The sequence below is a fragment of the Bubalus kerabau genome, chromosome 17, assembly GCF_029407905.1.
Source record: "Bubalus kerabau isolate K-KA32 ecotype Philippines breed swamp buffalo chromosome 17, PCC_UOA_SB_1v2, whole genome shotgun sequence".
NCBI classification, from domain to species: Eukaryota; Metazoa; Chordata; class Mammalia; order Artiodactyla; family Bovidae; genus Bubalus; species Bubalus kerabau.
Window position 1 is genome coordinate 68,353,803 of NC_073640.1, and position 27,263 is coordinate 68,381,065.

The 27,263-nt window shown below is 47.6% G+C and overlaps 2 protein-coding genes, 2 long non-coding RNA genes and 1 pseudogene across 4 annotated transcripts; 1 reads left to right on the forward strand and 4 right to left on the reverse strand.

Moving 5' to 3' along the window:
- Positions 1-316: 316 nt before the first annotated feature.
- Positions 317-2,497, reverse strand: LOC129632324 (uncharacterized). Its single transcript, XR_008704463.1, has 3 exons — positions 2,303-2,497; positions 754-903; positions 317-482 (listed from the first exon to the last, which is right to left on the reverse strand). It is a non-coding gene; the product is annotated as an uncharacterized LOC129632324 (long non-coding RNA).
- A 1,085-nt stretch (positions 2,498-3,582) lies between these two features.
- On the reverse strand, positions 3,583-7,227 carry LOC129632245 (zinc finger and SCAN domain-containing protein 5B-like). The gene is made up of 4 exons (XM_055553751.1): positions 6,850-7,227; positions 6,354-6,560; positions 5,263-5,416; positions 3,583-4,889 (listed from the first exon to the last, which is right to left on the reverse strand). Exons 1-4 carry the CDS (start codon positions 7,225-7,227, stop codon positions 4,243-4,245), a joined length of 1,386 nt encoding a protein of 461 aa, XP_055409726.1. The 3' UTR covers positions 3,583-4,242.
- A 1,420-nt stretch (positions 7,228-8,647) lies between these two features.
- Positions 8,648-10,571, reverse strand: LOC129632293 (protein FAM32A-like; annotated as a pseudogene).
- A 7,088-nt stretch (positions 10,572-17,659) lies between these two features.
- LOC129632242 (zinc finger and SCAN domain-containing protein 5B-like) lies at positions 17,660-22,212 on the reverse strand. Its single transcript, XM_055553749.1, has 5 exons — positions 22,098-22,212; positions 20,874-21,380; positions 20,382-20,588; positions 19,097-19,247; positions 17,660-18,734 (listed from the first exon to the last, which is right to left on the reverse strand). Exons 2-5 carry the CDS (start codon positions 21,216-21,218, stop codon positions 18,088-18,090), a joined length of 1,350 nt encoding a protein of 449 aa, XP_055409724.1. The 5' UTR covers positions 21,219-21,380; positions 22,098-22,212; the 3' UTR covers positions 17,660-18,087.
- A 76-nt stretch (positions 22,213-22,288) lies between these two features.
- On the forward strand, positions 22,289-24,335 carry LOC129632328 (uncharacterized). Its single transcript, XR_008704467.1, has 2 exons — positions 22,289-22,338; positions 23,156-24,335. It is a non-coding gene; the product is annotated as an uncharacterized LOC129632328 (long non-coding RNA).
- The last annotated feature ends 2,928 nt before the right edge of the window (positions 24,336-27,263 follow it).

Sequence of the window (27,263 nt, forward strand, 5' to 3'; positions counted from 1 at the left end):
GATGATATTGTAATAGATATTGGTGTCTGGCTGCTCGCACTTAAAAGCCAATACAGAGGCCAGGTTGGGGGAAAGGAAAGTTAGCTTTATTTTCGATGCCGGCAACTGTTGAAAGTGAAAGTGAAGTTGCTCAGTCATGTCCAACTCTTTGCGACCCTGTGGACTGTAGCCTACTAGGCTCCACCGTCCATGGCATTTTCCAGGCAAGAGTACTGGACTGGGTTGCCATTTCCTTCTCCAACAACTGTGGAGGGCGGGGCACTGTGGCCACTGCTGAGTTTTCCAAATTTGCTGCCTCACTGAGGGCAAAGCTTTCACAGCATCGTGTCTGAGGATTTGAAATAGTTCAACTGGAATTTCATCATCTCCACTAGCTTTGTTCATAGTGATTCTTCCTAAGGCCCTCTTGACTTCACATTCCAGGATGTCTGGCTCTAGGTGAGTGATCACAGCTTAGGGATTATCTACGCTCCCAGAATCCGCTGAAAGAGATTCAGAACCACACTTAACAAGGAGCATTTTCTGTGCTGCCAGCCTCACAGGAACCCTGATGTTGGCTGAGAAGTTCCCATCAAGCAACCAAGCTAAGAGCTTGGACTGTGGGGCTCTGGGACGTTGATGATGGAGAAGGTTGGCACTGGACAATGATCTCCACCCCACCCATCCAAGCATGGTGATGCTGGCTACCCAGCTGCATGCCACCATAGGACGGAGTCACTAACTCTGCTGAATTTCATGGTTTTGAATACTCACCAGGACCTTTCAGAAGTTCAGGTGCTTGAGACGGAAGCGTTTTTGTTTCTCCCCTGTCTTCCAGCAGGTCCTTTCCAAGTTCTCCCTGGGCGTCTGACCCTCCAGCTCACCTGTTTCAGGAACAGTCTGTGGCGGGAGAGCTCTCTGGCCCTGACAAGGGACAAACAAGCAGAGTCAATAACCCTTCTACCTCAGTCCATGGAAAACTGTTTCCTGTTTCCCCATCTGCCTCGTATCATGATCTAAGACTCCAGCTTTCTTCATGTCATTTTAGGGGATATGCCCTGACTTCTTCTGGTCTGCCCATCACCCTGATTGATAATCATCTCCTGATACCCAAGACTGTCCTGGATCTATTCAGACCGTATCTTGCAATCAAATCAGGACATCACACTGGCACTCTGACTTCTCTATGCATAGGTCTCTCCAAATCATACCCACTTCTGCCTGACCCTGACTCTGGAAGTAAAGAACTCTAGGTCTAGCTCACTTGACTCCATCATTGTTGGAGACTTTGCATGCATGCATCTTTGTAATGGTGGTTACCCGGTACATAGGAAAATGATGACTAGTATTCTTGGTCTCTACTCCATGAAAGTCAGTACTATCCCCTGCCCATACCCACGGAGTAGGCAATTGCACTCCAGTACTCTTGCCTGGAGAATCCCATGGACAGAGGAGCCTGGTAGGCTCGGTCAATGGGATAATGAAGAGTTCGACATGACTGAGCGACTTCACTTTTACTTTTCACTTTCACGCATTGGAGAAGGAAATGTCAACCCACTCCAGTGTTCTTACCTTGAGAATCCCAGGGACAGTGGGGCCTGGTGGGCTGCCGGCTATAGAGTCACACAGAGTTGGACACGACTGAACCGACTTAGCAGCAGCAGCAGCAGCAGCAAGAGCCCATACCCAACCTTATATGAACAAATCAACTGTCTTCCATTCATTCTTCAATGTCCGAAAGTGAAAGTGTTAGTCGTTCAGTCATGTCTGACACTTTGCAACCCCATGGACTATAGCCACCAGGTTCCTCTGTTCATGGGATTCTCCAGGCAAGAACACTGGAGTCGGTAGCCATTCCCTTCTCCAGGGGATTTTCCTGGCCCAGGGATCGAACCCAGGTCTCCTACATTGTCAGCAGATTCTTCACCATCTGAGCCTCCAGGGAAACCCAATGTCTACTAGGGGGCAAAATGAGTCCACTTTGGAGTCACTCCTTCAGTTGCAAGGAATGATCATATTCTGAAATATGACGTGCCCTTGGGCAAAGTGGCCGTGGGTAAATCAGCTGTCAATGCATTTACCTGCAGCAAACTGAACCTAGCATCATGTCAGGAAGACAGGATTCCTTTCTCCCCACTCCTAAGACTAGAGGCTTTCATGGCAGAGGGACAAAGATGGATTAGCTTCATTCTCACACTGACTGGAAAAAATGCTTAGGAACTGATTGCATCCACTGGAATTCCTGGAAGCAATGCGTCCATTCCTGTCCTTTGCCGAACCTCCCCATTCCTCAAACAGCCACACCCACCTGACTCCCTTCTACCTGTTTCCATGCTCTCACTTGCTCCCGAGACAGGTCCGTGGCTCCTTCCAGATTCTGCAGCTCTTGGATTCCCTTCTGGCCATCCTCTGGAGGTATGACCTTTGTGGGGGGTTGGGGCTCCCCGCATGGGCCTCTCTGATCATCCATGTCACTGGCCTTGGCTTCAACCATCTCAATGTCTGGATCGCGCACAGGATATTCTGCCCTTGTATGCAGACTATGGTTTGTGAGGGGAGAAATCAATCAAGATCAGTCTCTATAAGACCTGGAATGTAGCTCTCAGGCATCCAATGGCATTGACGATAGAAGCTCCCATTTGGTGTAAAAGATCGACAGCCTTTGAGCTGAGACAACCAAAGAATCTCCCAAATTGCCCAACTGTGAACTTCTCTCACCTGTTTGGGAATCACTGATACAAATCCAAACCCACAGGTCCTATCTTGTGATTCCTGCAGCTTGCACGTGTCTCCTCCTCCCACACCCATCATTAAGGTCCTACTCACCCAGTTCTTGGGTTTCTGCTTATTTCTCAGCACGTCCTCCAGGGCTTTGCAACTCTGCACCCCACTTTCTTTGAGCAGGACCTGGCACTCCAGGGGCATGCAGAACATGTACTGCTCCAGCAGCAGCCTGTCCATCATCTGCTCCTTGGTGTGAAGATCTGGCCTCAGCTACAGATGGCAGAGTTCACAGAGTCTCCTCAGATCCTCGACGGGGTCGGACTCCTCTGAGCTGCTAAATGATCTGAACCGGACGTGCAAGGTTTCCTGGTCACAGTCTGAGTCTTCCATGAGTGTGTCCTGGGATGCCACGGACGCCAGTGACTCTGCCCCAGGGCTGTCTGTGATGTGTCCACAACCCGGAAAAAGTGTCTGGTCCTCAGGCGTATTGATGGAGGAAATTTCCAGTAGGACTCTGAGCAAATGCTTCTAGAAGTGGGTGCCCAGTTGATGCCTATGGAAATGAATTTCCTCTGCTTTCCCTCCACATTAAAGTCACTGTTTAGTAGTCTAGGGACTGGATGGAGGAGCCTGGTGGGCTACAGTCCATGGGGTCGCTAAGAGTCAGACACTACCGAGCGACTTCACTCCCACTTTTCCCTTTCATGCATTGGAGAAGGAAATGGCAACCCACTCCAGTGTTCTTGCCTGGAGAATCCCAGGGATGGGGGAGCCTGGTGGGCTGCCGTCTATGGGGTCACACAGAGTCGGACACAACTGAATCGACTTAGCAGCAGCAGCAGCAGCAGGAGGGGAAAAGAACGACACTTATCAATTTAAGAAGCCTTCTTTATCTAAATACCTAAGGAAGCAGTATCCAAACTAGTATAAGGGGAACATATCTCAACATAATAATGGCCACATTGAAAAAACTATGGCTATCACCTACCTGTAGCAAAGTCTTAGAAGAGAAAACACACAGCTCTTTGATACAAATGTGTTTGTTTATTTGAAATTTAAATTTCACTGGTGATCCTGTATTTAATCTAGCCATCCTGCTAGGAGCATCCTATTTTAAAAGGAAAGCACACCTGACAAGAAGGCAATCAGCAGTAGCCTCACTCTGATGATGAGGTACTGATAACCAGTGAGACACAGCTTCATTGGAAGAAAAAGAACAACACAAAGCGAAAACATGTAAGAAAACCAGAGTCTAACATCATAAGGCAATTCTCCTCCAACTGAAAATACACAAATGAAAAAGAAAACTATAGTCTATAGCAAAGTAGAAAACAAAATCCAAAGGGAAAAATGTCATCACTCAAGTATCTTAATTCACACAAATATCCTAATTTACGCGAGTGGAACCCCACTGGGTTCCACGATCCTCCTAAGCCCTTCCCCTGTCATCCCACTTTGTATCACACAGGTGACAAATCATTCTCAATTTTCTCATTAAAACAGAAAAGACCTGGACCTGAGGGCAGGGTCCTGTGCCAGTCATCTGGAATGGATTTTCCGGTGGCGTTTGAAAGTCCCCAGCTGACGGAAGGCTGTGTGACACTCGGGGCACACGTAGGGCTTGAGCCCAGAGTGGGTGCGTCGGTGAACGTTGAGGTTCCCTCGGTGGCGGAAAGCTCTGTCACACTGCTCACAGCGGAAAGGCTTCTCCTGGGTGTGGGTCCTCTTGTGAGCGTGCAGCGTGGAGTTGTGGGTGAACTTCTTGAGGCAGATACCACAGCTGTAGGGCTTCTCACCAGTGTGGATCCGCTGGTGAACCCGCAGGTCTGAAGGCTGTATGAACCCTTTGGCACAGACGTCACATTGAAAGGGCCTCTCTCCTGTGTGTGTCCTCTGGTGCAGGGTAAGCTGAGATTGACAAGGAAAGCTCTTTTTGCACACCTTGCATTCAGAGGGTGCCCGTCCCGGGGTTTCTGCTCCCTCAGGAAGACTGGTGGGTCGCATGGTGCCAAATGCACCAAAGGAATGGGACCCAAGCTGTCCTGAGAACTCTCCTTGGTCCAAACACGAGGCTGCCTCTTGACGCACGTCTTGGCATGTGGGACTGCTCTCCCGCTTCCTTTTCACATGTCTGCGATTCTTCAGAGGACCTCGTCTGGATCCACTCGGAGTGAAAACATCTCTCTCTGGAACACAAGAGGAAAGGGTTCAGAGCCACATTTGAAGTATCACTTCCTTCCGGGGGACTCTCTCCTCTCTCTCTGCCCTCCCAGAATCTGCTGAAAGAAAACATTCAGCACCATATTTATCAAGGAGCATTTTCCATGGTGCCGGCCTCATTGGAACCATCCATAATCTTGGCTACAGACTTCCTAGCAACCAAACTACCTAAGAGTCTAGCTGATGAAACTCTCTGGAATGTTGGCGATGGAGAAGGTTGGCATTGGAGAACCAACTCCTACCCCACAACAACAAGGGATGGAAATGCTGGGTACCCCTTCCTGGACATGAATGGAGGCAGTCAGTACCTCCTGTGGTCTCCAAGTTTTTAATACTCACCACGATTCTGCAGAAGTTCAGGCTCTTGAGACGAAAGGGTTCTTGTCACTCCTGTGTCTTCCCACAGGTCCTTCTCCAAGTTCTCCTTGGAGGGCGTCTGACCCTCCAGTTCACCTCTTTCAGGAATGGGCTCTGGCGGGAGAGCTTTCTGGTCCTGACAAGGGGCAACCAAGCAGAGTCAATCCCACTGCCTTAGCCCACGGCAATCTCTGTCTCCTCTTTCCCCACCCGCCTCGTACCCTGATCTCACACTCCAGCTTTCTGAATATCAGTTTGGGGGAGATGCCCTGACTGCTTCCCATCACCCTGATAGGCAATCCTCTTCTGATTTCCATGTCAGTCCTTGATCTATACCGACCACCTCTGGCAAAAGTCCAGACTTCACAGCTGGCACTGCCAATTATCTTTGCACCTATCTCTCCACCTCATCTCACAGTCTCCAGGCCCTGAATCTGAAAGCAGAGGATTCTGGCTCTAGGGCTCCTGACTTCACCACTTGCTGATACCTTGCCTGGATTTCTCTTCATCATGGAAGGTGGCCTGGGGCATAATAAGATGATAAGCAGTTTAGCTGTTATACTACATAGCTCTGTTCTATACTATATAGCTCTATTCATGAGAAATCAGTAGCATCTGCTCCCCCGATTCACATTTCAAAAAAATCCACTCTTTCCAGACATACTCCAATATCTGAGGGGAAAAAGGACTCCAACGGGGAACTTGTTATGCAATTCAAGGTGTTTACAATATCCCCCAATATTAAGTGCCTCTGATGAAATCCATCATGGGTGAAACCGCTGTGAGTGCACTTATGCCTGATGAACTGACCCAGCACCATCCTGTGGAAACAGGACTCCTCTGCCCTCATGCTTAGGGCCACAAGCTTTCATGGTGAAGGACTATGAAACATGGACTGTCTTCATTCTCACACTGGCTGGAAAATGCCAGGAATGGAATGCATCCATGGGAATTCCTGGAGGCAGAGGGTCCATTCCTGTCCTTTGCCCAGTTCTCCCAATTACTTCCGCAGCCACCCCCACCCGACCCCCTTCTACCTGCTCCCAGACTGGAGGTCAGGACATCACACTCACCTGCCCCCTCGACAGGCCCTTGGCTCCTGGCAGATGCTGCCCATCTTGGCTTTCCTGCTGGCCCTTGTCTGGAGGGATGACACTGACTGTAGGCTGGGGCTCTCTGGCTCGGTCTCCCTCACTGTGCCCCTCACTGACCTCAGATCCTAACATCTCAACACCCGTGCCGGGCATCAAAATATCGTCGCCTTGGACATGCACTACAGCCTGTGAGGAAAAATTCAGATAGGATCAGTCTCCCTTCACAAGATCCAAAAAGGTATTCATTGCGTATCCCACCCTAGGAGCCCACCTCCTGGGAATGACATTTGAAAGACCAACACCCTCCAAGTGAGGATCAACAGAAACATCTCCAGTGATGCCACAGGCAAGTGCTCACCCCTCTGGGAATCCCTGATTTAGAGCCAAGCCCTCTGATCCTTCTGCTTCACCTCCCAGCTCCCAGCCCCTCATCCCACCGTTCCCTGTCTCACAGGGTCACTAGGGTCCTACTCACCCATTTCCTCAGTTTCTGCTTCTTTCTCAGCACCTCCTCCAGATCCTTACAAGTCTTGGCACCACTACTCTTGACTAAGACCTGGATCTCAGGCGGCATGCACATCACGAACTGCTCCAGCACCAGCCTGTCCACCATCTCCTCCTTGGTGTGAAGATCCGGCCTCAGCCACAGCCCGCAGAGTTCACGGAGCCTCCTCAGAGCCTTCATGGGGTCGGATTCGTCCGAGCTGATAAACGTTCTGAAGCGGATGCGCAACTCTTCCAGGTCTGAGTCGCGGTTTTCCCTTCGGGTGTCTTGGCCTGGCGCAGACGCCGGTGACTCTGCTCCGGGGCTGTCCGCGACGGGGCCACGACCCCTTGTCTGGTTCTCAGCCATACCGACTGTAGAGCTTCTCAGTAGGACTCTGGGCAAATGCTTCTAGAAGTCGGTGCCCAACTGACCCCGATCGAAAGGAATTTCCTCTTGCTTTTCCTCAGGAATAGATTCAGTGTTCAGAAATAGGGGGCAAAAAAGAAAAAAGAATGCAGCCAATTAGTTTTGTTTTCATCCACCCTACCATCCCTCATCCCAATACTGGGCAGTATTCCCGCCTCAGAATTTCACACCAGGGACAAGAATCCATTCTCTTACTCCTCCAACATCCATCTTATACTACAAGAAACTGTGTGGTCACAACTGTCCACAGGGCGGTGCTTAAAAGCCCTTGTTGAAAAAATGAACCACCCCACAGGCCACCATGGAGTGTGGAAACAATCTCATCTCACAGAAGATTCCACAAATGAACCACGGTTTATGTGTGGCCGGAGGCAGATCGGTGGATTTCACACGGTCTCTGAGCGAATGCAAGGGGAACAGAAAGCCAGGACTTACTGAAACCCACTTCCACGGGCCCTGACTCTCTAGCGATCTCTTTAGACACTTCCCATCAATTACCTCCTTGAAGCCTTCTCGCCTCGGTCCTCCTCAGTTGGGGACTCGCTCTCCAACTCGGCTGGCGGAGACACGTCTCTCTTTCGCGCTGGAGAAACGCCGGCCCTCTCGGCCTGTTACCCGATCGGCGCATGGATTCGGTGAGGGCGGGGCGAAACGTTCTAGATAATCCCTCTTTACTTAATCACAGGGATTCGATTGCCCACGGAAACTCGCTCAGGAGAACCACGATTTGCTAAAGAGGCCTCCATAGTGGTTTAGCGACAGGTTCTGTGTATTTTTGTTGTTGTTCTGTTTTTGGCCAAGCAGGGAGGCAGGTGCGGTCTCAGTTCCCAGACCGCGGAAGGAAACCACGCCGCCTGCCGCGGGAGCGCTGAGTCTCACCCGCTGGGCGCGCGGGAAATCCCTTGGTTTCCTTTTGGATTTGATTGATTTTGGACTTTGGGGACTGCACTTTGGGGTGAACGGAGTGGTTTCAATGATCTCGTGAATTTTTGGTCTCACTGCCTGGAAGGTTTGACGGTGTCAGAGACATGGTGGTGGGAACCAGATCGGTTTGACTCCTCTCGTCTTTTCTGTTCTTGTGAGATAAGTCTTCAAAGGCTTTTCTAAAATCAGCTGATGAGCTAAGGTGTGAGCAGACCCGATTTCTAAGTAGCCTTTTTGAAGAGTAGAAGTTGTACACCAATAGGAAAGAAGAATGACCCCTATCACTTTCAGAAGCCTTCCTTTTTTGAAACAAGTCGGGAAGAAATACCTGAACAACTATGGAGTGAGTGAATCTACCTCAACATAACAGCCATGTAGGCAAAACCACGGCCATCACCTATTCCCTGTAGAAAAGTCTTAGAAACTATGAGACACATTTGACAGAAATGTGTTTATTTGAAATTTAAATTCCACTGGAGACCTTGGCCTCTTTGCCAGGTCCTGCAGGTTTAAAGAGAAGTCCTGCCTAACAGGAAGGCAGTCAACAGTAGGCTCAGTTTCATGATGAAATAGTGATAACCAATGAGACATGCTTTCAGTAAAAGAATAACAAAAGAAAGCAAAAACTTTTTGAAACAGGGTACACTAAAGTAGAAAACAAAATCCAAAGGGAACGATAAGCCATCACTCAAATATCCTCCTCATTCATGTAAATGGAACCCCCTGGACCCAATATCCTCCGAAGCTCTTCCCATGTCATCCACCCTTTGTGTTACAGAAGTGACAAATCACTGTGAATTTCCTACTTGGACCCGAGGGCAGGGTCCTGGGCCAGTGGTTCGGAATGGGTTTCCTGGTGGGATTTGACAGACCTCAGGGAGCAGAAGACCGGTGACACTCGGGGCACATGTAGGGCTCGAGCCCAGAGTGTGTCCACTGAGGTTCCCACTGTGGTCGAAAGCTTTTTCACAGTGCTCACAGCAGAAAGGCTTCTCTTGGGTGTGGGTCCTCTGGTAACCGTGAAGCGTGGAGTCGTGAGGGAACTTCTAGGGGCAGAGATCGCAGCCGTAGGGCTTTTCGCCCAGTGGGTCTCCTGGTGAACACACAGGTCCCGAGGCTGCATGAACCACTGGACATGGAAGTTGCTTTTTTCTCTTTGTAATTTAAAGGGCCGTCTCTGTTTAATGCGCTTCCAGAATAAAGGCCCATTACTTTGATAAGCACGGGCTCAGCAGAAGACTCACAGAATATGTGTAAAAGAATGTTTCCAAAGGCTCCAGAGATGACCCCAACTCTGCTTCCTGCTTCCCCTGGACAATACTCCAACTCCTGGGCGGGGTGGCTACTTGGTCCAGCTGACTTTAGGAATGTCATAATGCTCCGTGAGCGTGTCCAGGTGTCTGTTGAAGTCCTCCACTCTCTGCTAGTGAGTTTTGGATGCTTTCTTCAGGATCCTCTCCATTTGTCGCTTCTCCTGCACCTTCTCAAAGGCCACCTAGGCTGGAGTGCGCTTGTTGAGTTGGCGCCTCAGCTCCTCCTCCTGGTTCTTCTGGATTTTTCCCATCGTTTCCAGGAGTTTTGCCTTGTCTCTGTCCTTTTTCTCCTTCCGCTTGGTCACGCCAAGTTCGGTGACTCCTTGCAGCTTCCAGGGTCCCTTTTGGACCTGCTCGTAGGCGTCCATGCTACCCATCTTTGGATTCGGATTTCTAAATGGACAAAAGTCAGGGGGCATCAGGTTTCTCAAATGGAAATTGGGACAATATCGTTCTGTATTGTAGATCTGAGAGGGTCTCTCTGTGCGTGTTAACACAAATGAACACAGACGAACATGTCTGCTTAGCCCAGGGGGCCAAGGTTCAGAAAGCCTTGAGGAAGAAATGCAGCACACCACACCATAGCATGGAGGCTGGCAACACCTATAAATCAGGGTGATGTATAAACCTATAAATCAGATGGAGGCAGGAGGGGGAACCTGAAAGACCTCTTATTTAAATGTCTTTTCTGCAAGAGAAGAATCCGTGTTCCACTATATTTCCAAAGTTCCATTTACATGTTTCAAGTCCGTTTTTCCCCCTCACAGAGAGCTCAGCACCCAACCGTAGTTAATGTGGAGTTTAAGGGAGATCCACTGCTTTCACAAGGCCTTTGAGCTGATGCAAGGTGAGTAGAAAACCCAGCCTTCTGAAACCCACCACCTCCTTCTGTACTGATTCCCAAACCTTCTCCTTAGACGTTCTCACTCATCACTTACCTCCATTGAGCCCTCTTGCCCTAAGCCTCCTCAAGTCAGTGACTGGCTATCAGTGTGTGTCTGGGGCTGAAACTCTCTATTTATAGAGACGGGGGAAATGGCAAGGGTCCCTGCTTGTTACCCCATCAGCACAGTGATTGTGTAAGGGCGGGTCAAGTCATTTATATGACCTCATTTTAGATAATCCAATTTATCCATGGATCCAGTTTCACACGGACACTCCACCAGAAAAAAACACAGTATATCAAAGAGGCCTCCATATTGGTTTTGTGGTAGACTTCTCTGCTACGTCAGGGGGTAAAGAATCCTCCTGCAATGCAGGAGATGCTAGAGTAATTCCTGGGTCAGGAAGATCTGCTGGAGAAGGGATAGGCTACCCACTCCAGTGTTCTTGGGCTTCCCTTGTGGCACAGCTGGGAAAGAAGTAAAGTGAAAATCTTTTAGATGTCCGACCCTTTGTGACCCCGTGGATATATATTCCATGGAATTCTCCGGACCAGAAGACTGGAGTGGGTAGCCGTTCCCTTCTTCGAGGGATCTTCCCAACCCAGTGAGTGAAGCCAGATCTCCCGCATTGCAGGCAGATTCTTTTTTTTTTTTTTTAATTTATTTTTTTTTCTAGTTTAATTTTATTTTATTTTTAAACTTTACAATATTGTATTAGTTTTGCCAAATATCGAAATGATTACACCACAGGTATACCTGTGTTCCCCATCCCGAGCCCTCCTCCCTCCTCCCTCCCCACACCCTCCCTCTGAGTCATCCCAGTGCACCAGCCCCAAGCATCCAGTATCGTGCATCGAACCTGGACTGGTGACTCGTTTCATACATGATATTATACATGTTTCAATGCCATTCTCCCAAATCTCCCGACCCTCTCCCTCTCCCACAGAGTCCATAAGACTGATCTATACATCAGTGTCTCTTTTGCTGTCTCGTACCACCAGGGAAGCCCGTGCACTTTTTGGAGGTAAGACTGGTTTTCCTGATCTAGCAAATACTTTTCTCATTTACCTGGAGAGTTGGAAGGAGTCAAAGTATAGGTATCTGAAAATTTTAACCAGTTTGGTTCGCCTATGCGTCCCTGGTGGCTCAGTGGTAAAGAATCTACCTGCAAATGCAGAAGACATGGGTTCACTCTCTGGGTTCAGAAGATCTCTCGCAGAAGGAAATGGACAACACACTGCAGTAATCTTGCCTGGAAAATTCGATGGACAGAAGAACCTGGTGGGCCATGGAATAGCAGAGTCGGACACAACTCAGCGACTAAACAACCCTTTTTAAAATTCCACATGTAAAGATCTCGGACGAAGTCTGAATCTGGAATGTTCTGCAGGGGACGTGCCACTTTTGGGGTCACAGTCTGGCTTTTCAGTAAGTACACTCTGGTGCGGCACAGACACCAGTGGTTCTGATTACAGCCTGTCTAGGACTATTCCATGACCCCACAAAAAATGTACATTCTTTAGCCATAGTGACTGAGGAATTTACTAGCAAAATGTTGAGCACATGCTTCTAGAAGCCCATGACAAATTCACCCCTATGTAAAGGGTTTTCCTCTACCTTTCATCAGCAATGTATTCACTGTTCAGAAGAATGGGGGCAAAAGATAAATGAACAGAACTAGTTCCATTTTATTCTACCCTTCCATCTCCTCTATATTCCTCACCCCAATACCCAATACCATTCTCTCACTGGTACAATCTTTCATATTGAATGGACCTTAGTCCATCCATCATTCTTCTGACATCCACCTTTATGGGAAATAAAGGTTGAAATGTCTGAACGGCTCCCTAGATTTTGATTCTGTCGTCTGGGACTATGTTGTCCTTTGCTGTACTTTCAAGAAATTTACAGTGTGTGAGACTCCTCAAATGGACATGAACAGCAATGACAGGTTTTATATGATTCGGTCAAGACAAGCCACCAGGCAAGGCTCTCCATCATGATTCTTCTGGGGAAAAAAAATACGAGGAAGCTTATTTAAACACTGAATTCTATGTAGTATAGTGACGTTGGAAACATTAAGCACAGATTGTCCACACAAAACATTTACTTGCTGTCACCAGGCTATTTATTTGCTCCAAGGAAGGGACACACAAAAGGATCCAAAGAGAATCAAGTTCCTGATCACATACTTGTTATGGTCATGAAACACACAACATACAGTTTTGACTCTTTTCTAAAGTGTACGATCTTCTTCCATCAAGTTCATTCACAATGTTGTGCAGCTGTCAATGTTGTCTACTTCCAAGCTTTCTCATCACCCCAAGAACAAAATGTGAATCATGAAAAGTCCCTCCCCATTCTCTGCCCACTTCCCCCCTTACCCTTGGCAATGCCTTGGCAATCCATTCATCTACTTCTTGCATCTATGGGTTCAGTTCAGGTCAGTTCAGTTCAGTCGCTCAGTCGTGTCCAACTCTTTGAGACGGCATGAAATGCAGCACGTCAGGCCACCCTGTCCATCAGCAGCTCCCGGAGTTTACTCAAACTCACATCCATTGAGTCAGAGATGCGATCCAACCATCTCATCCTCTGTCATCCCCTTCCCCTCCTGCCTTCCATCTTTCCCAGCATCAGGGTCTTTTCAAATGAGTCAGTTCTTTGCATCAGGTGGCCAAAGAATTGGAGTTTCAGCTTCAGCTGAAATATTTTCCAATGATATTCAGGACTGATTTCCTTTAAGATGGACTGGTTGGATCCCCTTGCAGCCCAAAGGACACTCAAGAGTCTTCCCCAACACCAAGGTTCAAAAGCATCAGTTTCTTGCCTCTCAGCTTTCTTCAAGTCCAACTCTCACATCCATACATGACTACTGGAAAAACCATAGCTTTGACTAGCTGGACCTTTGTTGGCCAAGTAATGTCTCTGTTTTTTACTGCACTGTCGAGATTGGTCATAACTTCTTTCCAGGGAGCAAGAGTCTTAATTTCATGGCTGTAGTCACCATCTGCAGTGAGTTTGGAGCTCCCCCGCCCCAAAAATAAATTATCTCACTGTTTCCACTGTTTCCCCATCTATTTGCCATGAAGGGATGGGACTGGATGCCATGATCTTAGTTTCCTGAACGTTGAATTTTAAGCCAACTTTTCCACTCTCATCTTTCACTTTCATCAAGGGACTCCTTGGTTCTTCTTTGCTTTCTGCCAAAAGTGTCGTGTCATCTGTGTATCTGAGGTTATTGATATTTCTCCTGCAAATCTTGATTCCAGCTTGTGTTTCATCCAGCCCAGCTTGTCTCATGATGTACTCTGCATATAAGTTACATAAGCAGGGTGACAGTATACAGTCTTGATGTACTCCTTTCCCAATGTGGAATCAGTCCATTGTTCCAAGTCCAGTTCTAACTGTTGCTTCCTGACCTGCATACAGATTTCTCAGGAGGCAGCTCAGGAAGTCTGGTATTCCTGTCTAACAATTTTTCACAGTTTCTTCTGATCCACACGGACAAAGGCTTTGGCATAGTCAATAAAGCAGAAGTAGATATTTCTCTGGAACGCTCTTGCTTTTTCAATGATCCAATTGATGTTGGCAATTTGATCTCTGGTTCCTCTGCCTTTTTTAAATCCAGCTTGAACATCTGAAAGTTCATGGTTCATGTACTGTTGAAGACCAGCTTGGAGAATTTTGAGCATTATTTTGCCAGCATGTGAGATGAGTGCAATTGTGCAGTAGTTTTAACATTCTTTGGCATTGCCTTTCTTTGGGATTGGAATGATAACTGACCTTTTCCAGTCCTGTGGCCACTGCTGAGTTTTCCAAATTTGCTGACTCACTGAGGGCAACACTTTCACAAAATCATGTCTGAGGATTTGAAATAGCTCAACTGGAATTCCATCACGTCCACTAGCTTTGTTCATAGTGATTCCTCCTGAGGCCCACTTGACTTCACATTTCAGGATGTCTGGCTCTAGGTGAGTTATCACACCTTCGGGATTATCTGGGTCATGAAGATCTTTTTAGTGTAGTTCTGTGTATTCTTGGCACCTCTTCTTAATATCTTCTGCTTCTCTTGGGTCCATACCATTTCTGTCCTTTATTGTGCCCATCCTTGCATGAAATCTTCCCTTGGCAAATCCAAATCCTTTCTCACACCCTCAGAGGGCACAACTCCTGACACTCTCTACCTCTCCTCCAACCCCAGCCACCTGGCACACCTGACCACACCAAGCCCAACTGGCTTTGCGGTCTAGTTTGTAGGGTTTTACTCTGCTGTCTGGAAAGTCCTTCCCCTAACACCCTCAGGCTGTCTTCAGATCTCCACACAATCAGTGGTTCTTTGGAGACGGACAGGCCTGTTGCTTTATCACCCGGCATCTCACTCCATCACCACGTTTCCTCAATAGCAGTTTCTCAGCGTCGGTATGTATTTTATTTTTAAATCCATTCAGTTTTGGCTGTACTGGGTCTTTGTTGCTGCTCAGGGCGCAGGGCTCCTCTCCAGGCATGGGGCACAGGCTTCTCGCTGCAGTGACCTCTCTTGTGTGGAGCCCGGGCTCTCGGGGCTCTGGGCTTCAGGAGTGGCGGCTCCCAGGCTTGGCGGTTGTGTCGCATGGCCTTAGTTGCTCCTGAGCCCTGGGACCTTCTCGGGTCAGGGATGAAACTCGTGTCCTCTCATTGGCAGGCACAGCCTTTACCTCCGAGCCCCCGGGGGAGCCCTGTTATTCACTTTTCTTAACTAGTACTTAACTGGGTCTGTGTTTTGAAGTCTTATTCATATTTCATTGTATTAATTTCTTGTGTTGATTCTTCGATAATGGTTCTAATACCCCTGTTTCTGAAGAGACCCAGGCTTTATATTCTATATTGCTTCTTTGAATTAGTTGCCTCCATCTTGGGCCTGTAAGTTAACATCCTTTGAGATAGAAGGAGGCAACAGAGGATGAGATGGTTGGATGGCATCACTGACTCAATGGACACGAGCTCTAGCAAACTCCTGGGAGACAGTGAAAGACAGGGAAGCCTGGAGTGCTGCAGTGCATGGAGTTGCAAAGTGAAAGAAAGTGAAGTGGCTCTTTGTGACCCCATGGACTGTAGCCCACCAGGTTCCTCCGTCCATGGGATTCTCCAGGCAAGAATACTGCAGTAAGTTGCCATTCTCTTCTCTCGGGGATCTTCCCCACCGAGGGAGCAAACTCACATCTCCTGATTTGGCAGGCGGATTCTTTACCACTGAGCCTCCTGGGAAACCATGAGAGAAGCTCACACAATTCTGAGAATTAACCCAAGAAATGAAAACAAATGTACCCTGGACCTGAAGGTTAACTGTATTGACAACAATCAAGATGACACTGATCAGACCAGTGATGACCAGTTTCAAGATGATTGTCAGAGCTGACTGCGCTGTTTCTGCCTGTAGCCCCCGCCCTCCATCTATAAAAGCTGTTGCTCATTAATTGTCTGGGGTGGGAGGTGGGGGGAGTAAGCCATTGGACAGACGTCTGCCCCGCCTCCACAGTTGTTGGATAAGGAAATGGCAACCGAGTCCAGTACTCTTGCCAGGAAAATGCCATGGGCGGAGGACCCTGGTAGGCTACAGTCCACGGGGTCGCAAAGAGTTGGACATGACTGAGCGACTTCACTTTCACTTTCAACAGTTGCTGGCATCCAGAATAAAGCTAACATTCCTTCCCCCCAACCTGGCCTCTGTATTGGCTTTTAAGTGGAGCAGCCAGACACCAATATCTATTACAATATCATCCTTGAGTTTGCCTCCCCCAGCAAATTCCCAGGCTAATTAATAGAACAAAATGCTGATTCTTTGAAAAGAAATACTTTTATTTTCTCCATTCGGCTCCAAATGACCTCTCTTCATTTCTGCTGGAGGACAGTCAAGTGGGATGAAAGAGTGCTACCTTGAAGAATCTTTTCTAGCTGAGACACCCTAGAATCTCAATGTTCAAATGGGCATTAATACTACATTACCTAACAGTTCATAATTCCGAAAGAATACAGTTACTTTAAATGCTCAAGTGGGTACTCAGTAGCTTCAGTCATGTCCAACTCGTTGCAACCCGACAGACCATAGCCTGCCAGGCTCCTCTGTCCATGGGATTCTCCAGGCAAGAATACTGGAGTGGGTTGCCATTCCCTTCTCCAGGGGATCTTCCTGATGAAGGGATCGAACCTGGGTCTTCTGTGCTGCAGGCGGATTCTTCACTGCTAAGCCACTGGGGAAGCCTTACAGAGGGATGATATCTCCACATAATAATGGACATGTAACAAACCGCAGCTATCATCTACTCCATATAAAAAAATCTTGGGGATAGGGTGGGATGATTTGAGAGAATGGCATTGAAACATGTAAAATATCATGTATGAAACGAGTTGCCAGTCCAGGTTCGATGCACGATACTGGATGCTTGGGGCTGGTGCACTGGGATGACCCAGAGGGATGGAATGGGGAGGGAGGAGGGAGGAGGGTTCAGGATGGGGAACACATGTATACCTGTGGCGGATTCATTTTGATATTTGGCAAAACTAATACAATATTGTAAAGTTTAAAAATAAAATAAAATTAAAAAAAAATAGAATCGCAATGTTCAAATGGGCATTAATACTACATTACCTAACAGTTCATAATTCCAAAAGAATACAGGTACTTTAAATGCTCAAGTGGGTGCTTAGTCACTTCAGTCGTGTCCAACTCGTTGCAACCCAACAGACCATAGCCTGCCAGGCTCCTCTGTCCATGCGATTCTCCAGGCAAGAATTCTGGAGTAGGTTGCCATTCCCTTCTCCAGGGGATCTTCCTGATGAAGGGATCGAACCTGGGTCTTCTGTGCTGCAGGCAGATTCTTTACTGCTGAGTCACTGGGGAAGCCTTACAGAGGGATGATATCTCCACATAATAATGGGCATGTAAGAAACCGCTGCTATCATCTACTCCATATAAAAAAAGCCTTGGGGATGGGGTGGGATGATTTGGGAGAATGGCATTGAAACATGTATAATATCATATATGAAAAAGTAGCCAGTCCAGGTTCGATGCATGATAGTGGATGCTTGGGGCTGGTGCACTGGGATGACCCAGAGGGATGGTATGGTGAAGGAGGAGAGAGGAGGGTTCAGGATGGGGACAAAGTGTATACCTGTGGTGGATTCATGTTGATATATGGCAAAACCAATACATATTGTAAAGTTAAAAAATAAAATAATAAGAAAAAATTTTGGAAGGGGAAATACACAGGACACTTATTTGACAGAAATGTCTTCGTTTATTTGAAATTTAAATTTCACTGGTGATCCTCTTTTTCATCGGGCCACTCTGCTAAGAGCATCCTACTGTACAATTAAATCTTCCCTAATGGGGGGGGGGGGACAATCAGCAGTGACCTCAATTTCACGAAGAAGTACTGAAAACTAATGAGACCTGCATTCACTGAATAAGAAAAACACAAAGATGAAACTTATCACAAACACAGGCTACACTAAAGTAGAGAACAAAATCTGAAGGGAAAGATAAGTCATCACTCAAATATTCACCAAATTCAAGTGAATGGAACCCCATCGGGTTCCAGTATGATCGTAAGTTCTTCAAATGTCACCCTTTCTTTGTATCACATAACTGACAAATAATCCCGAATTTCCTTCTGGGACTTGAGGGCAGGGTCCTGAGCCAGTCATCTGGAATGGATTTTCCGGTGGCGTTTGAAAGTCCCCAGCTGACGGAAGGCACCGTGACACTCAGGGCACACGTAGGGCTTGAGCCCAGAGTGGGTGCGTCGGTGAACGTTGAGGTTCCCTCGGTGGCGGAAAGCTCTGTCACAGTGCTCACAGCGGAAAGGCTTCTCCTGGGTGTGGGTCCTCTTGTGAGTGCGCAGGGTGGAGTCGTGGGTGAACTTCTTGAGGCAGAGATCACAGCTGTAGGGCTTCTCGCCAGTGTGGATCCGCTCGTGAACCCGCAGATCTGAAAGCTGTATGAACCCTTTGGCACAGATGTCACACTGAAAGGGCCTCTCTCCTGTGTGTGTCCTCTGGTGCAGGGTAAGCTGAGACTGATAAGGAAAGCTCTTTTTGCACACCCTGCATTCAGAGGGTGCCCGTCCCGGGGTTTCTGCTCCCTCAGGAAGACTGGTGAGTCCCACGGTCCCAGATGAACCAACAGAACGGGACCCAAGCTGTCCTGAGAACTCTCCTTGGTCCAAACACATGGCTGCTTCTTGACGCACGTCTTGGCAAGTCGGACTGCGGTCCCATTTCCTTTTGACATGTCTGCGATTCTTTAGAGGACCTCGTCTTGATCCACTCATAGTGGAAACGTCTCCCTCTGGAACACAGGAAGAAAGGGTTCAGGAGACACATTTTAAATATCAGTTTCTTCTTGAGGATTCTTCTGTCTCTCTATGCTCCCAGAATCTGCTGAAAGAAATTCAGCACCACATTTAGCAAGGAGCATTTTCTGTGTGGCTGGCCTCACTGGAACTCTGATGTTGGCTGAGAAGTTCCCATCAAGCAACCAAGCTAAGAGCTTGGACTGTGGGACACTGGAACGTTGACGATGGAGAAGGTTGGCACTGGACAATGATCTCCACCCACCCATCCAAGGATGGTGATGCTGGCTACCCAGCCCCATGCCACCATAAGAGGGAGTCACTAACTCTGCTGAATTCCACGGTTTTGAATACTCACCAGGACCCTTCAGAAGTTCAGGTTCTTGAGATTGAAGGGTTTTTGTCTCTCCCCTGTCTTCCAGCAGGTCCTTCTCCAAGTTCTCCCTGGGCGTCTGACCCTTCAGCTCACCTGTTTCAGGAACAGTCTCTGGCGGGAGAGCTCTCTGGTCCTGACAAGGGACAAACAAGCAGAGGCAAAGCCATTTACCTTAGTCCATGGAAAACTGTTTCCTGTTTCCCCATCTCCCTCGTATCTTGATCTAAGACTTCAACTTTCTTCATGTCATTGGATATGTAGGGGATATGCCCTGACTTCTTGTGGTCCACCCCATCACCCTGATTGATAATCATCTGCTGAAACTCAGACTGTCCTGGATCTATTCAGACCGTATATTGCAATCCAATCAGGACATCACAGTTGGCACTCTGACTTCTCTATGCATAGGTCTCTCCAAATCATACCCATTCCTGCCTGCCCCTGACTCTGGAAGTAAAGAACTCTAGGTCCAGCTCTCTTGACTCCATCATTGTTGGAGACTTTGCCTGGATGCAACTTTGTGATGGTGGTTACCCAGTACATAGGAAGCTGATGACCAGTATTCTTGGTCTCTACTCCATGCAAGTCAATATCATCCCCTGCCTATACCCAACCTTATTTGAACAAATCAACTGCCTTCCATTCATTCTTCAATGTCTGAAAGGGAAAGTGTTAGTCGCTCAGTCGTGTCTGACTCTCTGCAAACCCATGGACTATAGCTGCCAGGTTCCTCTGTTCATGGGATTCTCCAGGCAAGAACACTAGAGTGGGTAGCCATTCCCTTCTCCAGGGGATCCTCCTGACCCAGGCATCGAACCCAGGTATCCTGCATTGTCGGCAGATTCTTCACCATATATGAGCCTCCAGGGAAGCCCAATGTCTACTAGGGGGCAAAATGAGTCCACTTTTGAGTCACTCCATAAGTTGCAAGGAATGATCATATTCTGAAATATGACGTGTCCTTGGGCAAAGTGCCCGTGGGTAAATCAGCTGTCAGTGCATTTACCTGCAGCAAATTGAACCTAGCATCATATAAGGAAGACAGGATTCCCTTCTCCCCACTCCTAAGACTAGAAGCTTTCATAGCAGAGGGACAGAGATGGATTATCTTCTTTATTACACTGATTAGAAAAAAATGCCTAGGAACTGAAAGCATCCATGGGAATTCCTGGAAGCATTGGGTCCATTCCTGTTCTTTGCCAAATCTCCCCATTACTCCAGCAGCCACACCCACCTGCCTCTCTTCTACCTGCTTACAGGCTCTCACCTGCTCCCTAGACAGGTTCGTGGGTCCTGGCAGATTCTGCAGCTCTTGGCTTCCTTCCTGGCCATCCTCTGGAGATATGACCCTAACGCGGGGTTGGGGCTCCTCCCACGGGTCTCTCTCATCATCCATGTCACCGGCCTTGGCTACAACCATCTCAATATCGGGATCATGCACAAGATATTTATGCCCTTGTATGCAGACTATGGTCTATGAGGGGATAAATCAACCAAAACCAGTCTTTATAAACCAGGAATGTAGCTTTCAGGCATCCAATGGCATTGACAATAGAAGCTCCCGTTTGGTGTAAAAGATCTACATCCTTCGAGTTGAGACAGTCAGAAGTATCTCCCAAATTGCCCAATTGTGAACTTCTGTGCCCAACACCTGTTTGGGAACCACTGATACAGAGCCAAACCCGCAGGTCCTATCTTGTGATCCCTGCAGCTTGCACGTGTCTCCTCCTCCCACACCCATCACTAAGGTCCTACTCACCCAGTTCTTGGGTTTCTGCTTATTTCTCAGCACGTCCTCCAGGGCTTTGCAACTCTGCACCCCACTTTCTTTGAGCAGGACCTGGCACTCCAGGGGCATGCAGATCATGAACTGCTCCAGCACCAGCCTGTCCATCATCTGCTCCTTGGTGTGAAGATCCGGCCTCAGCCACAGATGGCAGAGTTCACGGAGTCTCCTCAGATCCTCGATGGGGTCGGACTCCTCTGAGCTGCTAAATGTTCTGAACCGAACGTGCCATGTTTCCTGGTCACAGTCTGAGTCTTCCATGAGTGTGTCTTGGGGTGGCACGGATGCCGGTGACTCTGCCCCAGGGCTGTCTGTCATGTGTCCAGAACCCTGAAAAAATGGCTGGTCCTCAGGCGTATTGATGGAGGCAATTTCCAGTAGGACTCTGAGCAAATGCTTCTAGAAGTGGGTGCCCAGTTGAAGCCTATGGAAATGGATTTCCTCTGCTTTTCCTCAGTATTAAAGTCACTGGTTAGCAGTCTGGGGAGACAAAAAAAAAGAGAAACAAATGGGTTTCATTTTTTTCCACCCTTCTGTCTCCCCTACATCCCAATATTGAACACCATTCCCCGACTCATTCAATATTTCATAAAACTGTCTGGTCTGAAATGACCATAGGGCTTCCTTGGTGGTCCAGTGGATAAGAATCTGCCTGCCAATGCAGGGGGACATGGGTTTGATCCCTGATATGGGAAGACCCCGCCTGCCTCGAAGCCTGTGCACCACAATTCTTGAGCCTGAGAGGGGCAACTACTGAACCCGAGCTGTAGACTCCCAGCTCTGCCATGGGAGAAGCCAACACAATGAGAAGCCCATACCCCTCAGCTAGAGAGTAGTCCCCACTAGCTACGACTAGAGAAAGCCCTCACAGCAAAGAAGACCCAGCCCAGCCAAAATCAAGGAATTAAAAAACTTAAAACTAATAATAAACATATATGTAGTTTTTAAAAGGCCATAGGGTGCCGCTCAGAAACCCTTGAAGAAAACGAGCCACCTCAAAGCAACATTAGTGGAAACATTCATCTCCCCTCGCAGAAGAGATGGATTAACCGTTGTTAATGTGGGGTTAGAGTAAGATCTCCTGTCACAAGGTCTCCCAGCTAATGTAGGATGAACAGAAAGCAACATCTTTCTGAAACCCACCCGTGTGTCCCGATTTCTAGCCATCCTCCTTGGACGTGCCCACTCACCACTTACCCCTTCCAGGTCCCTTGCCTTCAGCCTCCTCAGGTCAGGCACTGGCTCTCAAAGTGTGTCTGGAGCTGAAATGTCTGTATTTATAGAGACTTGGGTGAATCTCCAGGAATTTCTGGCCATAACCTCATCATCCCAGTGATTGGATAAAGGGCATGGAAGGAACCACTTCAGATAATCTGGGTAGATTCCATTTCCTGTGGAGACTCCAACAGGAAGAACCATTAAAGAGGCCACGATATTGGTTTGGCAGTAAACTTTCTCTAATGTATTTTATTTACTGTAGACTTCATGGATGGCATTTCTTGGGGAAATAGATTGATTTTCCTGATCTAATGAATTTTTTCTGCTTGGAGACTGTGAGGCAGTCCAATAATTGTAATCCGATGGTTGTAATCAAATTGGGTTACCTAATCTTGTTTCTTTCTCATGAAATAAGTCATCAAAGATTTTGTCTAAAATTAGCTGATGAGATCAACTGTAAGAAACCATTTCAGAAAGGCATCACAAAAACCAGAGGTTGTACACCAGTAGGGAAAAGATGAGAAGTCAATGGCGCCACGCTCCAGTGCTCTTGCCAGGAAAATCCCATGGATGGAGGAGCCTGGTGGGCTACAGTCCATGGGGTCGCTATGAGTCGGACACAACTGAGCGAGTTCACTTTCACATTTCCCTTTCATGCATTGGAGAAGGAAATGGCAACCCACTCCAGTGTTCTTGCCTGGAGAATCCCAGGGACAGGGGAGCCTGGTGGGCGGCCATCTATGGGGTCGCACAATTTCAGACACGACTGGAGCGACTTGGCAGCAGTTAGCAGCAGCAAGGGAAAAGAATGACACTTATCAATTTAAGAAGCCTTCTTTTTCTAAATACCTAAGGAAGCACTATCCAAACGTGTAGAAAGGGAACATATCTCAACATACTAATGGCCATATAGACAAAACCATGACTATCACCTACCTGTAGCAAAGTCTTAGAAGAGAAAACACACAGCTGTTTAATAGAAATGTGTTTGCTTATTTGAAATTTAAATTACAGTAGTGAACCTGTATTTAATCTAGCCATCCTGCTGCTGCTGCTGCAAAACTCCTGGAAACGATGGGAAAAGTCCACAAGAACCAGGAGGAGCTGAGGCGCCAACTCGACAAGCGGACCCCAGCCCAGGTGGCCTTTGAGAAGGTGCAGGAGAAGCGACAAATGGAGAGGATCCTGAAGAAAGCATCCAAAACCCACAAGCAGAGAGTGCAGGACTTCAACAGACACCTGGACACGCTCATGGAGCACTATGGCATTCCTAAAGTCAGCTAGACCAAGTAGCCGCCCCACCTAGGAGATGGAGTATTGTGCAGGGGAAGCAGGAAGCAGAGTTGGGGTCATCTCTGGATCCTTTGGAAACATTCTTTTACACACATCCTTTTGAGTCTTCTGCTGAGCCCGTGCTTATCAAAGTAATGGGCCCTTATTCTGGAACTGCATTAAAGAGAGAGGGCCCTTTAAATTACACAGAGAAAAAAGCAACATCAATGTCCAATGGTTCATGCAGCCTCTGGACCTGTGTGTTCACCAGGAGACCCACGTGGGCGAGAAGCCCTACAGCTGCCATCTCTGCCCCAAGAAGTTCCCCCACGACTCCACGCTGCATGCTCACCAGAGGACCCACACCCAAGAGAAGCCTTTCTGCTGAGAGCACTGTGAAAAAGCTTTCGACCACAGTGGGAACCTCAGTGGTCACACTCTGGGCTCGAGCCCTACATGTGCCCCGAGTGTCACCTGCCTTCTATCCCTGGGGTGTCTCAAATCCCACCAGGAAACCCATTCCGAACCACTGGCCCAGGAATCTGCCCTCGGGTCCAAGTCCTTTCTGCTCCAAGAAGGAAATTCACAATGATTTGTCATTTCTGTAACACAAAGGGTGGATGACATGGGCAGAGCTTCAGAGGATTTTGGGTCCAGGGGCTTCCATTTACATGAATGAGGAGGATATTTGAGTGATGGCTTATCGTTCCCTTTGGATTTTGTGTTCTACTTTAGTATAGCCTGTTTCAATCCGTTTTTGCTTTCTTTTGTTATTCTTCTACTGAAAGCATGTCTCATTAGTTATCAGTACTTCATCATGAAACTGAGCCTACTGTTGACTGCCTTCCTGTTAGGCGGGACTTCACTGTAAAACTGCATGCTCCTGGCACAGAGGCCAGGTTCTCCAGTAGAATTTAAATTTCAAATAAACACATTTCTGTCAAAGAGTGTCTGCATAGTTTCTAAGACTTTTCTGCAGGGAATAGGTTATAGCCATGGTTTTGCCCTCATGGCTGTTATTATGCTGAGATAGATTCACTCACTCCATACTTGTTCGGGGATTTCTTCCTGAGGTGTTTAGAAAAAGGAAGGCTTCCGAAAGTGATAGGTGTCATTCCTTTTTCCTATTGGCATACAACTTCTACTCTTCAGAAAGGCTATTAGAAATCGGGTCTTCTCTCACCTTAGCTCATCAGCTGATTTTAGAAAAGCCTTTGAAGACTTTTCTCACAAGAACAGAAAAGACGAGAGGAGTCAAACCGATCTGGCTCCCACCACCATGTCTCTAACTCCGTCAAACCCTCCAGGCAGTGAGACCGAAAATTCACGAGATCATTAAAACCAAGCCGTTCACCCCAAAATGCAGTCCCCAAAGTCCAAAATCAATCAAATCCAAAAGGAAACCGAGGGATTTCCCGAGCGGTCCCACGGTTGAGACTTAGCGGTCCAGCGGGTGATACTTGGCGCTCCCGCTACAGGCGGCGTGGTTTCCTTCTGCGCTCTGGGAACTGAGATCGCACTTGCCTCCCTGCTTGGCCAAAAACAGAACAAAAAAAAATACACAGAATCTGTCACTAAATCACTATGGAGGCCTCCCAGTGCTCAGGAGCAACTAAGGCCGCGCAACACAAGCACCGAGCCTGGGAGTCGCCACTCCTGAAGCCCAGAGCCCCGAGAGCCCGGGCTCCCCACAAGAGAGGTCACTGCAGTGAGAAACCTGTGCCCGCGACTAGAGAGGAGCCCTGCATCACGAGCAGCAACAAAGACCCAGCACAGCCAGAATTAATGGATTTAAAAGAGAAAATACATACCGAGGCTGAGAAACTCCTATTGAGGAATCGTAGTGATGGAGTGAGATGCCGGGCAATAAAGCAACAGCCAGGCCTGTCCGTCTCCAAAGAACCACTGATTGTGTGGAGATCTGAAGATAGCCTGAGCGTGTCGGGGGAAGGACTTTCCAGACAGTGGAAGAAAACCCTAAAACTAGACTGCAAAACCAGTTGGGCTTGGTGTGGTCAGGTGTGCAAGGTGGCTGGGGAGTGGAGGAGAAGGTAGAGAGTGTGAGGAGCACTGCCCTCCGAGGGTGTGAGAAAGGATTTGGATTTGCCAAGGGAAGATTTCATGCAAGGATGGGGACAATACAGGACACAAATGGTATGGACCCAAGAGAAGCAGAAGATATTAAGAAGAGATGGCAAGAATACACAGAAGAACCGTACAAAAAAGATCTTCACGATCCAGATAATCCCGAAGGTGTGATCACTCACCTAGAGCCAGACATTCTGGAATGTGAAGTCAAGTGGGCCTTAGGAAGAATCACTATGAACAAAGCTACTGGACGTGATGGAATTCCAGTTGAGCTATTTCAAATCCTCAGGCATGATGCTGTGAAAGTGTTGCACTCAACAAGTCAAGAAATTTGGAAAACTCAGCAGTGGCCACAGGACTAGAAAAGGTCAGTTTCCATTTCAATCCCATAGAATGCTCAAACTACTGCACAATTGCACTCATCTCACACGCTAGCTAAATAATGCTCAAAATTCTCCAAGCACTCTTCAACAGTACATCAACCATGAACTCTCAGATGTTCAAGCTGGATTTAGAAAAGGCAGAGGAACCAGAGATCAAATTTCCAGCATCAATTAGATCATTGAAAAAGCAAGAGCATTCCAGAGAAACATCTACTTCTGTTTTATTGACTATGCCAAAGCCTTTGACTGTGTGGATCACAAGAAACTGTGGAAAATTGTTGGACAGGAATACCAGACTTCCTGAGCTGCTTCCTGAGAAATCTGTATGCAGGTCAGGAAGCAACAGTTAGAACTGGACTTGGAACAAAGGACTGATTCCAAATCGGAAAGGAGTATGTCAAGGCTGTATATTGTCACCCTGCTTATGTAACTTATATGCAGAGTACATCATGAGACAAGCTGGGCTGGATGAAACACAAGCTGGAATCAAGATTTGCAGGAGAAATATCAATAACCACAGACACGCAGATGACACCGTCCTTATGGCAGAAAGTGAAGAAGAACCAAAGAGTCTCCTGATAAAAGTGAAGGAGAAGGGTTAAAAATTTGGCTTAAAACTCAGCATTCAGAAAACTAAGATCATGGCATCCGGTCCCATCCTTTCATGGCAAATAGATGAGGAAACAGTGGAAACAGTCAGAGAATTTATTTTCAGGGGTGGCGGTAGGGCTCCAAAATCACTGCAGATGGTGACTGCAGCCATGAAATTAAAAGACTCTGGCTCCTTGGAAGAAAAGTTATGACCAACCTAGACAGCATATTAAAAAACAGAGACATTACTTAGCCAACAAAGGTCCAGCTAGTCAAAGCTATGGTTTTTACAGTAGTCATGTATGGATGTGAGAGTTAGACTTAAAGAAAGCTGAGAGGCAAAAAACTGATGCTTTTTAACCTTGGTGTTGGAGAAAACTCTAGGGTGTCCTTTGTACTGCAAGGAGATCCAACCAGTCCATTCTTAAGGAAATGAGTCCTGAATATTCATTGGAAGGACTGACGCTGAAGCTGAAACTCCAATACTTTGGCCACCTGATGCAAAGAACTGACTCATTTGAAAAGAGCCTGATGCTGCGAAAGATTGAAGGCAGGAGGGAAAGGGGACGACAGAGGATGAGATGGTTGGATGGCATCATCGACTCAATAGACATGAGTTTGAGTAAACTCCGGGAGTTGGCGATGGACAGGGTGGCCTGACGTGCTGCGTTTCATGGGGCCTCAAAGAGTCGGACACGACTGAGCAACTGAAGTGAACTGAACCCATAGATGCAAGAAGTAGATGAATGGATTGACAAGGGTAAGGGAGGAGGTGGGCAGAGAATGGGGAGGGACTTTTCATGATTCACAT